Consider the following 15,217-nt stretch of genomic DNA (forward strand, 5'->3'; position numbering starts at 1 on the left):
TCCTCCAATTTCTTGTTCAAACATTCAGGAATATCCATGGAGAGTCAATAAATATGTATTTTTTTTTTAATTTTTATTTATTTATTTATGGCTGTGTTGGGTCTTCGTTTCTGTGCGAGGGCTTTCTCTAGTTGCGGCAAGCGGGGGCCACTCTTCATCGCGGTGCACGGGACGCACTGGCTCAGTAATTGTGGCTCACGGGCCTAGTTGCTCCGTGGCATGTGGGATCTTCCCAGACCAGGGCTCGAACCCGTGTTGCCTGCACTGGCAGGCAGATTCTCAACCACTGCGCCACCAGGGAAGCCCAATGAATATGTATTTTGGTTTTTGGTTTTTGGTTTTCCGGTTTTTTTAGTACTGAGAATTTTTTTATTGTTATTTTATGATAGTTTCACACATTTTAATATATACCTGATTCTTCATAATCTGAATTTATAGTAACATATCAGGCATGTTTTCTAAATACCAACTAAAACCTACTACTCTGCACCCCCCTTTCTACTTGACCATATGATGTCTTGGAGATCTCTCTATATGATCCCGATGTACAGCGTAATTTATTTGATCAGTCTTGACGCAATCCTCTACTGGTGGATATGTGGGATGTTTCCATCAAGAACTTGATAAAAAGAACAAAATCGTCATGAGTGACTAGGTGACGTTCTAAAACTCTAGACCTTGATGACTCAAGTAGCGGAACTACTGGATTTACCCACAAACAGCTGCATACATTCCCCTCTTGCTAGACTTCTTCCAGTTTTTTTTTTTTTGGCTGAGTCATGCAGCATGTGGGATCTTCCCCCACCAGGTATTGAACCCGTGCCCCCTTCCCCGCTGCGTTGGGAATGCGGAGTCTTAACCACTGGACCACCAGGGAAGTTCCCTTCCAGTTTTTATTTGGTCCTTGCCTTCACTGGAGGACCCCATTTCTTGTCCTGTAACCTCCCCTAGCCTTTTTGCATTATCCTATCATAATGCTTTCTGGAAATAAAAAAAGTAACTTCTGCTCTAAAGATTTAAATCTTGAATGCTAGCCAGCTGACTGATTAAACCTTCAGTTATGGTCTGGTAAAGTACAGAGATGTCACCCTCCCATTGTGGCCTGTAGGCTTTGGGAGTACCTTAGAATTTGCCTAACTCTACCTCCTTTGTTTTACAGAAGTGGAAATCGGAGAGCAGAGAAGTGACATGTGTTCCCCCAAATCATGTGGCCAAACAGTAGTGGACCCCAAGGTCCTCACTCCCTTTTTTTTTTTTTTAAATAAATTTATTTATTTATTTATTTATTTATTTATTTATTTATTTATTTTTGGCCGCGTTGGGTCTTCGTTGCTGCGCGCAGGCTTTCTCTAGTTGCGGCGAGCGGGGGCTACTCTTCGTTGCGGTGCGCGGGCTTCTCACTGCGGTGGCTTCTCCTGTTGCAGAGCACGGGCTCTAGGTGCGCGAGCTTCAGTAGCTGTGGCGCAGGCTTAGTTGTTCCGCGGCATGTGGGATCTTCCCCGACCAGCGCTCGAACCCGTGTCGCCTGCATTGGCCGGTGGATTCTCAACCACTGCGCCACCAGGGAAGCCCTCACTCCCTTTTTTGTTTTTTGTTTTGTTTGATTTTTTGTTTTTTGGCCACGCCATGCAGCTTGTGGCATCTTAGTTCCCTGACCAGGGATTGAACCCGGCCCCGGCAGTGAGAGCGCAGAGCCCTAACCACTGGATCACCAGGGAGTTCCCCCAGACTGGTGTTCTTTCTGTTTCCTCCAACATCCTTACCCGTCTTCAATGATTCTGAAAGTGGTAGAAGCATTGTCCATTACTGGAGACGCAGGTTTGAGCAGGGAATAAATAAAGGACAAAGGTCTTAGGGATCTGGGAAACGGGAGGGCCGCCCCTGGGAAGCTGAGGGCCAGGCTTCTTGGTTGGGTTTAGACACTGACTCACGGGGCCCTGCTGGGAGGGTTCGGGGATCCCAGGGTTTCAGCTGCCCCAGCTCCACACTTGGCCTCAGACCACACAGGCCTTGCTGGAGTCGCTGTGAAGGTTGATGAGGTAATCCTTGTAAAACTCTGTTAGCTCTGCGGGCGAAAACCACAACCGTGTCTAGAAATGATGGAGTGCCCGCCATTCGGCCCACACTCTTCTACCCCAACTTGGTTTACCAGATGCGGCTATACTTCAGCCAGTTTAACATCTTATTGTCATCGGTTAACTAAGCATTCTTGGTTTTTTTTAAACCTACCCCACCCCTGCCAGTCATTCTTAACCTGGCTGATTCAAAGGTGACTTATTCTAGTTCCTTGAGTTTCAAAATAACATAAGGTCTCCACCACTTTCTTAAGTCCTCTGTACCTTGGTTATTCCGTTTGCCAAATGAGGAAAATCGGGCTGTGGTGAAGGTTAAATAAGTTAATGTATGTGGAACAGGGCCTGATACACACAAAGTGCTCAATAAGCGTTAGCTCCTGTGAGTGTAACTAATTGAAAGTGGATGACAGTATGTGAATACGTGCATTCAGTTAAAGAAATAACGTGCATTCTTACTGTAGTGCTTAGTGTAGTGTAGTATTTAGTGTTTCTCTGTTTCCGAGGGGACGCAATGAAGATTTCTGTGGGTGAAGTAACGAGGCTTTGAGCCTATGAAGATGTAATCATGCCAACGGGAGGAGAGTTGGGCTGCCCAGGCCCCGAGATCTCTCAGTTTTCCCATTCAAAATTTGCTTTCTCAGCTCTCTTGTTCGACACTGCAGCCTCAGCACCCAGGTACTCAATCAATATTGGCTTATGAATGAATGAATAAATTTATGAGTCTATCCAAAGACAGAGAAATGGAGGATGGCCCCAAGGAAGGAAGTCTGGCTGACATTGTGGATTTTCCAGGAGAAAGGAGATCAACTTTTAAAACAGAGAGGAGGAGGAATAGACATGTAGGAATAGTGTAACTGTTGCCTGATGGATAGATTCCAAACCTGGAGATAAAAAATAGAGGGATGGTTGTACAGTTGGACAAGCTGGCCCAAAGAATCATTGGGTTTTGTTTCTGATTTTTAATGAAGTCAGATACCTCAAGAAGGCAGCGGAGAGCGTTTCTTTTTGACAGCGGTACTCTGCAGAGATTTCCAATCGTTAAAAGGGATCATTCGGAAGGTATCACAAAGAGCACCCTATTAGAGTGTCTGTCTCCCTGAAAGTAAATCCTTCTTCTTTGTACTCAGGGTGTTTCTCTGTTAATAATAGCCTCCTACTATGACCCCAAGTTTCACAGCCTCCCTGAAAGTAAAAGCTGCTCTTTGTGTAGGCATTTTTTTTTCCATTCCTACACACACTCCCCCCCAATTGGGATCATAGTTATGCCATCGCTACTAAATGCATCACCACTGAATCAAAGGACAAGCAGAGCAACTGTCTGTGCTTCCTTCTCTTCCTCATCGTGTTTATTTAGGTTGAAATCGTTTTCAGTAAAATTCAACAAGCATTCACCCAGCACCCTCTGTGAGCGAAGCACTGTGCTAGGTCACAAACACAGTATGGAGTTGGTTGGGCGTGGTTTCTGGCCTCGAGAATCTTGCATTGGTTTGCAGATGGTCACGGTGACTGGTGAAATGCTTTGGCATCTCTCTTCAACCTTTCCAGTATATAGGTTTCTCTTAATTTGACTTGTCACTTTAGGATTTCGTTGAAGGTGAACTTGAGTACATTCGGTTTAACAGAAGTCGCTACGAAACCCTCCTGATCCCTCTCTCTGGATGTTCCCTCTGCACTTTATGTGCACTTACCTCTTTTACGTCATTGTATTATATTTATTTATGTACATGTCAGCCTCCATAATCTGGGGAGGGAACAGGCACAGGGAAAGGAGCCCGGGGAGTGGAGCCAGAAGACCTGTGCTTGTTTTTGAAGTCAGACTCAAGTATGAATCAACCATGAAATCTTGCCCACGCAACTTAATCCCTCTGATCCTCAGTCCTGTATCTAGAATTGAAAGATAGTAATAACGCCTATTTCACAGCATGGATGTGAGAATTAAGGTAGTTATCATATGAATGTGCTGTGTCAACTATTATTCATATGCTAGTTTTATTATCCCCTGAATGATCTAGCAAAAGGCCTTGCCCATGAGAAATACTTTATTAATATTCATTCACTTATTGAAAAATGACATCAACCACCCTGTGGTGTGTTATTCTTGTCACTCACGTTCTTTTTGTAGCCCATATTGTTAGTAGGTTTATCTGTAATGCCCTACTAGGTTCCGGGGGAGTATTTGTAGGGATCAAAGGGGCCTGCTTGCCAGTGGAGCTGCCCTTTTAGATAGTAGGGTCCAAAGCCCCCTCCCCACCCCCCATATTTCGTATGTCCTGCTTCCATCTTAAGGGCAGGGAGTACCAGAGAAGCCCTAGTAGTTAAAGCATGGACTTTGGAGTAAGACAGTCCTGGGTTCAAATCTTGGGTCAACCAGTTTACTAGTTGTGTGACATGGGGTAATTTTCAAATTTTTCTGAGCTTTCCTTTTTTGTATGTGTGTGAAATGAAGATAACACAGGGTTGGACAATGATTAAAATTCGATAATGTATTGAAAGGAGATAATGTGAGGAATTCTGAGTTAAATAAGCTCAACAAGAGTGAACTACGATGATATCCATCCCGAGTCCTTGTACATTAATTGAGCAAGTACTATGGGTTGGGCCCTACATGGGTGCAGGAGATAGACGCTGTCATCAGTGGGAAGACAGACAAGTCCTAGATGGTTGCATGTACAGTATGTGCAAGAACTGGGACGGAACAACACGGTGCTCTGGGAACAGAAGAGCACCTGCCTGGCAGCCCTGACGGGGAGGATCAAGAGCTGTCAGGGAAGGCTTCCAGGAGGAGGTGATTCCTGTGAGAGCCTTGCGGGCCGAGTAGGAGTGAGCCAAGGGGACAGAAGGAGCACGGCCGAGCCAGGACACTGACATCTGAGAAGATGCCCCTTCGGGATAACGGAGCGGCTCTGACAAAATGCAGCCACAAGGGTTTGTGGATGCCAGGTCATGTGGTTGGCTTCGTGCAGGAACTGATGCTTTGTTTGGAGGCGCTGATGGATGTGCCTCCCCTCCCGAGGGAGGACATTTAAGTGGAGAGCATGGAGTAAAGTATCCTGAAGTCATGAAATCAACACCGGTGGGGAGCTTCCCAGATCCTCAATCCTGGTCAAGCCTCACGTGTGACTTAATCACCCCACTTGACCTCTATACCTTTGTGGGCAATCAGCGATCACACCCACCCCCTCGGGTTACTTAGAGGATTAGATGGAATTGTTTACGCACAAGTTGGCAGCAAAGTGTGTGCCACCAAATAAGCATTTTAATAAACATCAGTTCTCTGTGCCTCAGCACTGCGTCGCGAAAACACGAAAGCCACAGCGAGGCCCGTCTCCCCCTCCCTCCCCGCCTCTCCAGCAGGGTCAGCGGCTGCCGCACGCCGGGCCAGGACGCCAGGATGTGCACTCGGCTGACCAGCAGAGCCGCCGCCGCCACCGCGCATGCTCCGCGGGCCGCCGGGACCCCCGCTGGGCGGCGGGCGGGGCGGGCCGCGCGAGGACGCATGCGCAGACCCGCGCCGTCTCTCGGTCCAGTGCGGCAGCTGGAAAACCGCAGCTGCGGCGGCGGAGGCGGCTACAGCGCGGGCGGCCGCAGGGGAAGCGCGGGGCAGGGCTGGCCGGGCGGGGCCCGAGCGCCGGGCTGACGGCGTCCGCAAGGCGGAGGGCGCGGTGCGGCAGCGCGGCGGTGGCGGGGAGCGGGCGCCAGGAGGGACGGCTGTCGGCGCCCGCGCCGCAGGGACTTTGACGTTCTCCGCGGCGGCTCCGGCTGCGCCGGGTGGGGGCCGCCCGAGTCCCCCGGCCGCGTCCCCGGCGAGTCCCAGCGGCCCCGCGCTCCGGCCGGCGGGCGCCCCGAGGGCAGGGCCGCAAGCGGAGGGCGGCGCTGCGGGCGGCGCGATGGCGGGACGGCCCCCGCGACGTGACCGCTGAGGACGCCCCCGCCGCGCCCGGGCCCGGCCGCGCCGAGACAAAGGGGAGGCGCCCGCACGCGCGCTCGCGGGAGGCTCGCGGGACGGCCGGACGCGGCGCCGCCTCATCCCGGGCCGGGCGCGCGGGGCCGATGCTCTGAGCGGCCCGGACCACGGCCTGGACCCAGACCCCGACTCCCACCCCCCAGCGCCTACCCCGCGGCCGGCAGCACCATGTGAAGGGCGGGCCGGCGCCCCGAGCGCGTGAAGATGGGGGATGCTGCAGACCCCCGGGACGGGAGGAGGACGTTCATTGTTCCAGCCATCAAGCCCTTCGACCACTACGACTTCTCCAGGGCCAAAATCGCCTGCAATCTGGCCTGGCTGGTGGCCAAGGCCTTCGGGACAGGTACGTGGTGCCCGCCCCCCATCCCTCCATCCCTCCGTCCCCGCAGGCTGCGCGCGTCCCCGTTTTGTTTCCCATCCTCTGGTCCCCTTCGCGCGTGTCTCCGCGCACAGGCTCGGGGACGCGATGGAAGAAGAAAGGAGGGGGGATAACGCAGGTTTGCTCTTCAATCAGGAGCCCTTGATTTGGGCAGGTGGGATGCGGCCAGGTTCCTTTTATTGGATAGCAAAAGTGGGTGTGTTTTTTTGTTTTTTGTTTTCCCCCTCCCAGTGACCAATTTGGTCATGTTTTTACATGGGGTGGTTTTAATTTGTGGTATTTTCCTCATCGTGCTGCATTCATTTCCCCCACAGTCATAGCTGTGATTACACCACCGAGAAATCTGAGTTGGTTTCGTTATTATTGGAAGGAGGTGGATGGCACACAGACTACATTGATTTTGACATTTGTAACCGTGGCTGCGATTCAGGGTCCGTGGACTGTACCGTGGCCTCTGTCGGAGCGCAGTATTAATTTTTGTCGTCATTCTTGAAGCCCGTGTCCTCCCGTACACGTTTCAGGCTCTATTAAACCAGTTACTAAAACCCGATATTTAGCTTGCTGTGTGTCATGTCCTATTTTTACTTCGTGTTCAGACACATTCCTTTTCCCAAATATTTTGGCTTCATAAATTAAGAAAAACAACAACTCCCTACTGTGGGATTTTTTTTTTTTTTTTAAATAGAAGAGTTTTTGGAGGGCATGTGCTGTTGACACAAATTGTATAGGACGGTAGGCGTCAGACACTCCCGCCTTTACCCAGTCTTTGCAAAATGACAGGAAAAGGGCCTCCTGTTGTAATTCCTTAGCTGTTGCTTTAGGAGCCCATGTTGTGGAGCTCTGAAAGCATTGCCTTCTCACGTGGAGATGCTCATGGAAGGTAATTTCATCTGATAACTTTGAGTTATTTTGTAAGATTTCTGTGGCCTAGTTAATAAATATTGGATGTGTAAAATATTTATTGAGAAGTTTCTTATATTTACAGATTTTTCTCCAGATGTTAAATACAGGGGTTTTTTTTGTTTTGTTTTTTTTGAGGGGAAGAGGATGGCTTATTTCCAATTTTAGGACCGTGAAAATTTGTGGGTAAATGTTTTAATTCATTCTTACTGTTTAAACATACACAGCTGGATACACACACAGGTGACTATCAGGGCTGCATATTTAGTTAACTAGCAAATGAATCTCAGTGTTTAGAAAACTATTTGAATTAGTTTTGAGGGAAGCTTCACGTTACAGTGATTTTGTGTTTATGACAGCTTTTGTTTTATTTGAATTATCATGCTTTGATATTGAAGTAGAAAGATGTTAAAGGTTTTATTTATTTATTTTTGGCTGCGTTGGGTCTTCGTTGCTGCTCTCAGGCTTTCTCTAGTTGCGGTGAGCGGGGGCCACTCTTCGTTGCGGTGCGCGGGCTTCTCATTGCGGTGGCTTCTCTTGTTGCGGAGCACGGGCTCTAGGCACGCGGGCTTCAGTAGTTGTGGCACGTGGGCTCAGTAGTTGTGGCGCGTGGGCTTAGTTGCTCCGCGGCATGTGCGATCTTCCTGGATCAGGGCTCAAACCCGTGTCCCCTGCATTGGCAGGCGGATTCTTAACCACTGTGCCACCAGGGAAGTCCCGATGTTAAAGGTTTTAAAACTAGCATCAGGAGTAAATATAATAAAAAATTTATTTTGAAATAATTTAGATTTTAAAGATTTCTTTGGAACTAAATGTGTAGAGTAACACCTGGGAGGAAACACAAAGTGTTAGTATATTTTTGTTTTCTGGCACCACTGATATCGGTGGTGAAAATAATAGATGTATTTTGGTTTTAACTTAAGCAGCATACTGAAGCTAATATCCATTTAGAGGAGAAATGAAAGCTATTTAAGTTTTTTTTTTTTTTAAAGGTTTTTTTGATGTGGACCATTTTTTAAAGTCTTTATTGAATTTGTTACAATATTGCTTCTGTTTTATGTTTTTGGTTTTTTGGCCGGGAGGCATGTGGGATCTCAGCTCCCCGACGAGGGGTTGAACCTGCACCCTCTGCATTGGAAGGCGAAGTCTTAACCAGTGGACTGCCAGGGAAGTCCCTATTTAAGTATTTAGAAAAGATGGGAAGAGTGAAATTGATATAGTGACCTCTGTGGAAAAGCAATGTGTACAAAATGGAAGGCAGAGGGAATAGCAAAAATATTTTCTTTCCTTCTGAAACTGAGAGGAAACTTGTAGTACAGATGTCACAGTGTTGCCCTGGATTCACAAGGGTTCCTAACCAGAAAACGGCCTACTCCCTGGATACCTGTCAGGCAAGTTTACTAGATCCTGGACCAGTTGAGAAACAAGTGTTGAACACACTTGGCGAAGAAGAGAAGAGGAAGGAACAGAGTATCCGTGGAATGTATGTTGTGCCTGGGCACTGCACTAGATGCTTTGCATTATGTCGTGTATTTGGGACTTACAGCAGCTCTGTGATGTAGGTAGCGTACTCCTCATTTAAAAAAGAGAGGACGCCAGTGCAGAGAGGTGAAACAACTTCCCCACGGTCACAGTTTTAGTACGGGCAGACATGAGCTTTGATTTGATTGTCTGACGAAAGGGTATGGCGTTGGTGAGGGCAGGCATGCCTCTTGTATGCCCGATACCTCAAACACATTGCTTCGTTTATTCCCACAGCATCCCTCTGGAAAGATATTGTCCTCATTTTGCAGGTGAGGGAAGATGCTCAGATGAATTTGCTCAAGGTTAAACATCTGGCAAGCGGTGGATCCCGCGGGCCAGTGCAGATCTTTTCTGACTCTTAAGTCTGCGCTGTTTACCCCACTCTGCACAGTAAGCCTCTCATCTGCCAGTGTGCAGAATGGGCACACAGCACGCGTTAGAAGTCTTATTGATTTATTTTCTTTAAAGGATGGGCAGATCTTAACACACTCTGAGATGGTTTAGATGAATGTTGTTGGTACTTACAGTTGTCTTGGCAACAGAGTGGATGAAAGTCATATTTAAAATGGAATGAAAATCAAGCTTAGAAGACCTTAAGAGTCACTTAGTAACAAGAAATTATATTATTAAGAATGTTATCTTTGTACATTTTGTTTATTCTTTAATCAACAGTCTTTCAAAGTATAAATTTATATGGAGTGAGTTGAAAAAATGTAACGTTTCATTTCTTTTGTTGTAAATTTTCTGCATTTGCTGCAGACACTGTTATATGTTAGTAGACAACATATTTCAGAGGTATTGCTAGTGGTATTCAGTTAATCATCCAAAACATTAGCCCAAATTTAAGTTATGATTTACTAAAATCACTTCTTTAATGATGACATGTCCGGTCTTCAGGCACCAGTTTAGTCTTTTTCCGTTAGAAAGTTTCTAACTTTTGACATATTAAAAAGAAGTCAATTTTAGAACCGTATGTTGGAAAATTCATTTAAAATGATGGCTAGAAATCAATTTTGGGCACAGAATGAAGTACTGAACTATAAAAAGTAAATAAAGCACTAGCATTGTAATACCTAGAAAGCAAATAGAGTATTTACTTAATTTGAAGTCTTCTATCAGAGCTTGGAATCATATTCTTTTTCTTTACACTAAAAATATTCCAAATAACCCAAATCTTCATAGTTTATTTTGTGGAAGAATGCAGGTACAGTTTTGATCAAATGAAGAATAAGTTTGTTTAGGTGAATTTTAATCTGTAAACCAATTAGATACTTTAAGCAAATTGCGGAAGAGGGGGAAGTTAAACTGTGCTGAGTCTAATGTATTTGAACAGCTTAACCCATTTAGCGGTGATATTACTGAGTTTGCTTTAAGTGCTTTGGGGAAAATGGTGGGTGCAAACCCTTTTATGACCTTCTTCCTTACTAAATTCTTGCATTTGGAGGCAGCTCTGTGAGGCTTGCAGGATCTCAGTTCCCCAGTCAGGGATTGAACCCAGGCCATCGCAGTGAGAGCACTGAGTCCTAACCCCTGGACTGCCAGGGAATTCCCAGCATTTGGAGTTCGTAATGTGGCACTTAAGGCCCAATTCCTAGTGTCACTTTATCATTTCAACTTTATCAACTATCATTCTCCCTTTCATACCGTGTAGTTTGATACAAACTACAAAACATATAGCAGAATAGAAAATCATCTGCTATTGTAAATAACCCTTATTTCATTTCTTTGTATATCCCAACACGTTTTCTCAAAAACTTGTCTCACACCTGACTCTCATGCACGTGTGAAGGATGTGCTGTCAGCAGACAGCACTGTGGTTAAGAGAGACTGATTGCAGAGAGGCCTGTTTGGGGAGTTCTTGTAGGAGTCTGGGCAAGAGATTGTGAGAGCTTGAAGCAGCTGTGCGGAAATGCTGCTAATATTAATTGAGTACTTACTGTGTGTCGGTCACTTTCCGTGTGTCATCTCATTTTAATCCTCATGCCAGCCTTGAGAGGTGGAAACTGTCCATCACTCCAGTGTTACTGATGAGGAGACGAGGCCCAGAGGGTTAGGGACTCCCCCAGAGCCACCCAGCTTACGGTGCTGTGTTCTGAGCCGGATTTCAGGCAGCCCACTTTACCGTGTGCTGTTTGGGGAGAAGTCAAATGAATGGAAAAGAGGCAAGAGATAGAAAAAACATTGCAAAGGTATAATCCCTAGTGTTTCTAATTCTTTATTTATTTTTATTTATTTTGGGCTGTGTTGGGTCTTCGTCTCTGTGCGAGGGCTTTCTCTAGTTGCGGCAAGCGGGGGCCACTCTTCATCGCGGTGCGCGGGCCTCTCACTATCGCGGCCTCTCTTGTTGCGGAGCACAGGCTCCAGACGCGCAGGCTCAGTAGTTGTGGCTCACGGGCCCAGTTGCTCCGCGGCATGTGGGATCTTCCCAGACCAGGGCTCGAACCCGTGTCCCCTGCATTGGCAGGCAGACTCTCAACCACTGCGCCACCAGGGAAGCCCCCTAGTGTTTCTAAATGACTGAATTTGGGGTGCATGGGGAGAGGATGAGGTCCCCTGAGGTTGTAAGGAGAATGAGGTTACTTGAGCTTTTGAGATTTGGTGACTGGGAGGGTGAGTCCAGTGCCATTGGCAGAGATGGAGAGCAGCAAGTTAAATGGCAAGTCAGCTTTGTTCTGGGGAACCTTAAGCTTGATGTGTTGGCCAGATACCTTATCTGAGAAATCTAGTAAGGTAGGTAGCTGTAAATGTGGGTAGGGAGTATGATTGACCAGGTGAGGCTACAAAATAGCGATTTGGGAATCTTCTGCCTATAAAGTGTAATTGAAATCAGAAGTAGATGACACCGTAGAGCGATAGAAAAGATTTGAGACAGAATCTAGGGTGGTGAACACTTAGAATAGTTTTAGGAGGAGGCTGAGGAAAAGAAGATGGAATTAGAGCAGAGAGTTAGGAAAAGAATTAAGAAAGTGTAAAGATACTGAGGCCCTGGAAGGAGAAAGTTTCCAGGCGGGTGGTCTTATTAACAGTGTCAAAGGCTACAGGTATTTAAACCATGCCTGAGTGGCAGATGCGGGTGGCGGGTGGAGCACGTGGTCTGTGTGCCAGCACAGAGCTCGGAACCCAAGTGCCGTTAGTGCAACAACATAGACCAGCAGGATTGGAGGAGGTTTATGTGATGAGTAGTGGGAGATGCAGCTTGAAAGGTAAATTGGGATTGTTTGAAGGGCCACGTTAGGGAATTTGGTATTTGTTTAGTAGATAAATAAATTATCCTAAGCACGTTGGATTTTTGAAAAAGCTACTATGATTTATTGAGCACATACTTTGTGTTAAGTACAGTTTTGAACATTTTATATGCCTTATTTTAATTCTGAGAACGACCCTATTAAGTAGATATTATTTTATTTCTTCTTCTGCCACTCTAAGGTAGGGTTTCCCACTGCAGAACTACTGGCTGGCTCCTTCCTTGTTGAGGGGGCCGTCCTATGCATTGTAGGATTTTAGCAGCCTCCTGGCCTCTACCCACTAGGTGACAGTGGTATTCCCCACTCCTACTTCTTCCCCAGTTGTAACACCCAGAAGTGTCTCCAGACATTGCCGCTGTCTCCTGGGGCCAGTACGACCCCAGCTTAAGAATCACTGCTCTGAAGACTGTGAGATACACCTTCAATTTAAAAAGGTTTTTTGGACATTAAAGTACAAATTTGTTACAACATGTCCTGATTTCACAGATATTCAAGTGGAAAATAAGAATTTAGGAAATATGATAGTTTGCCCTTTTTATAAAAGAGGAAATGGGTTTTGAGGGGTTAAATAACTTGCCCTCGATCATCCAGCTTGTAAATGGTGGAACAAAAATTAGAGTCAAAACCTTTATTATACTAAAGTTTGTATTTTGACCTCTGTGGTATACTCTTCCTAGAGTTCATTATAGCTTTGTAGTATAATACTGGAAGTGAAGGCACAAAGAAAGCGTGAAAACCTTTCAAATGTAAGTCTTAAATTTTTTGTTTTTCGTGGAATTTAAAAGTATATTTAATTTTTCTTCAACAAACCTGTTTGTATTTGATTAGTTAGTACAGAAATAGGAAACATATTTAGCATTGGTCTGTCATTTCAGGGTCGTTCCCCGCCCACCCCCCCAGTGGATCTAGTTTTTTAGGTACTAGTTTATGGACCTTTTCTATTGGTAAATTACAAATAATGATCTTTAAATTAATATTACACATTTGTTAGTCACAGCGTGGTGCTTCTGCTGAGATAATAATTGTATTCACTGATCACGTTTAGCACTTTCCTTCCTGTGCCTTGCATGGTTTCTCCTTTTCTTTTTAAACACGCATTCTGCATCAACGTAACATTCTGGGTTAAAGGGCGACACCCCAACACTGTAGTGTCTTTCCAGCTCTCCTTCTACCACCTGCTCCCTTTTTGGGGGGCTTTTTCCTAAAGTCTTTATCTCAGTTCCCCTGCTTGCTGAATAGTCATGATAATAAGCATTTGTTTCGCCTTCTTTAGAAGAAAAAGCATATACATTGAAACATGAATTGATCCACCTCACACTTAGGCTACCTTTGGATATTCTGTTTCCCATTGTGGAATGGAATTGTATTTCTTTAATAATTTCAAAGAATTCTTTTTATTAAAAATACTTTTTTCGGAAACGAAATTCGGTCATTTGTAGAGACGTGGATGGATCTAGAGACTGTCATACAGAGTGAAGTAAGTCAGAAAGAGAAAAACAAATATCATATATTAACGCATATGTGTGGAACCTAGAAAAACGATACAGATGAACCGGTTTGCAGGGCAGAAATTGAGACACAGATGTAGAGAACAAACATATGGACACCAAGGGGGGAAAGTGGCGGGACGGGGTGGTGGTGGTGGTGTGAATTGGGAGATTGGGATTGACATGTATACACTGATGTGTATAAAATGGATGACTAATAAGAACCTGCTGTATACAAAAATAAATAAAATAAAATTCAAAAATTAAAAAAAAAAAACAACTTTTTCAACTACGAACTGGGAAAGATAAAACAGAGGCTGGGAATCCAGCACTAGAGAGAAAACCGAACTCCCTCTGTAACCCTCACGGTTGCACCCCGAGTGTTAGGCCTAGTCGAGTTTATGAAGCACCTGAAAATGGTTTTTTGAGGTAAAGAAATAGAATTTCCGTTCACTGAAAAAGTATTCGTCTCCTTACTCCATATTTAACAAATACAGGTTCCTGGGAATGTGTGTGTATGATCTTAAAAAGTTATTTTGAATCTACCCCCGTTCCCACTCCCGGCCGTCTCCTTCAAACCATTTTCTATCTCTAAAATGGGAATTACAAGCAAATTTTGAGTACTTTAGGCTCTTGGAATAAAAAATATTTGAAATGCTTGAAATACTTTAAAAGACATTTGTCCTCAGCAAAGGAAAGTTTCAAAGTAGATGGTTTCATTTTTTTCTGCTGGCATTTTACTGCTACTTTCAAGACTCTCTTTCAACTGTCTTCTTGTTTTCCATTCTTTTTTTTAATGACATTCATATTACGAGGGTGCTGACTTGTAAATTTTTCTCTAATTTACGTGTTTTGTAGAATTTTGTATTGTAACAGATTTTGAAACAGCAGAAATATCCTTTTTTCTTTTTTAGCTACCTCCATTTTTTTTTAACATAGATTTTAGAGGTGTTGATTATAAGTTCTTGAAATTTTACTTTTGACACTTAACATTTTTTGAAGAGGTGAGACAGACACCGATTCAAAAGTCCAGAGGTATAAAAGGCTAGGTCTAGTGGAAAGTCTCCTTCCCTCCTGGACCCTGAGCCACTCAGTTTGTGTTTTAAACTTGGTAATGTTGTTGGAAGACTGTTTCTCAAAAGATCTCTGGGAGCGCACTTACAAATGGTTGAAATGGCGATTTTAATGTTACGTGTATTTGACCACAGCGAGGAAAAAGATGTCTTGGATACAGAGCAGAAAATGCACTGGAGGGAGACGAAGGGTTGTGAAGGGGGAGCAGTTAGGAGGTTGTTATGGTCCAGGTGAGAGGTGGCAGCGGCTTGAAGGCGGATGGATACGGAAGGAAGTGGATGCGCGTCAAAGGTAAGACTTGGTGGTTGGCTGGACACGGCGAAGGAAAGATGGTATTGTGGGGCGTGGGAAGACCGACTTTCCTTGCTGAGGCACAGATCAGTGGGAGAGGGCCAGGTTGTGTGTGCGAGGGAAAGAGGGCGGGAGAGAGCAGCGCCGCGACGGGGGTGTGTGCGTTGGGCCCTGGAAGAGCCCCGCGTGGGGCCCAGAAGATCTCGGGGATGAGAGGCGAGGAGGTGATGGAGATACGCAGGGTGGGTAAGTGCCAGTCACCCCGCGGGAGAGTGTGG

The 15,217-nt window shown here is 45.6% G+C and overlaps 1 protein-coding gene across 9 annotated transcripts in view; it reads left to right on the forward strand.

The window, feature by feature from the left end:
* The first annotated feature begins 5,571 nt into the window (after positions 1 to 5,571).
* The window catches only part of CAMSAP2 (calmodulin regulated spectrin associated protein family member 2), a 104,847-nt gene continuing 95,201 nt past the window's right edge, over positions 5,572 to 15,217 (forward strand). For 5 of the 9 annotated variants that reach the window (XM_036846573.1, XM_036846591.1, XM_036846582.1 and 2 more), the window contains exon 1: positions 5,572 to 6,382. In XM_036846573.1, coding sequence (XP_036702468.1) covers positions 6,244 to 6,382 — 139 coding nt within the window. In that variant the 5' untranslated portion in view covers positions 5,572 to 6,243. The remainder of the gene's footprint in view (positions 6,383 to 15,217) is intronic. The other 4 variants (XM_036846608.1, XM_036846635.1, XM_036846626.1 and 1 more) reach the window with 1 other exon arrangement.

The sequence above is a fragment of the Balaenoptera musculus genome, chromosome 1 (assembly GCF_009873245.2).
Source record: "Balaenoptera musculus isolate JJ_BM4_2016_0621 chromosome 1, mBalMus1.pri.v3, whole genome shotgun sequence".
Taxonomy (NCBI): Eukaryota; Metazoa; Chordata; class Mammalia; order Artiodactyla; family Balaenopteridae; genus Balaenoptera; species Balaenoptera musculus.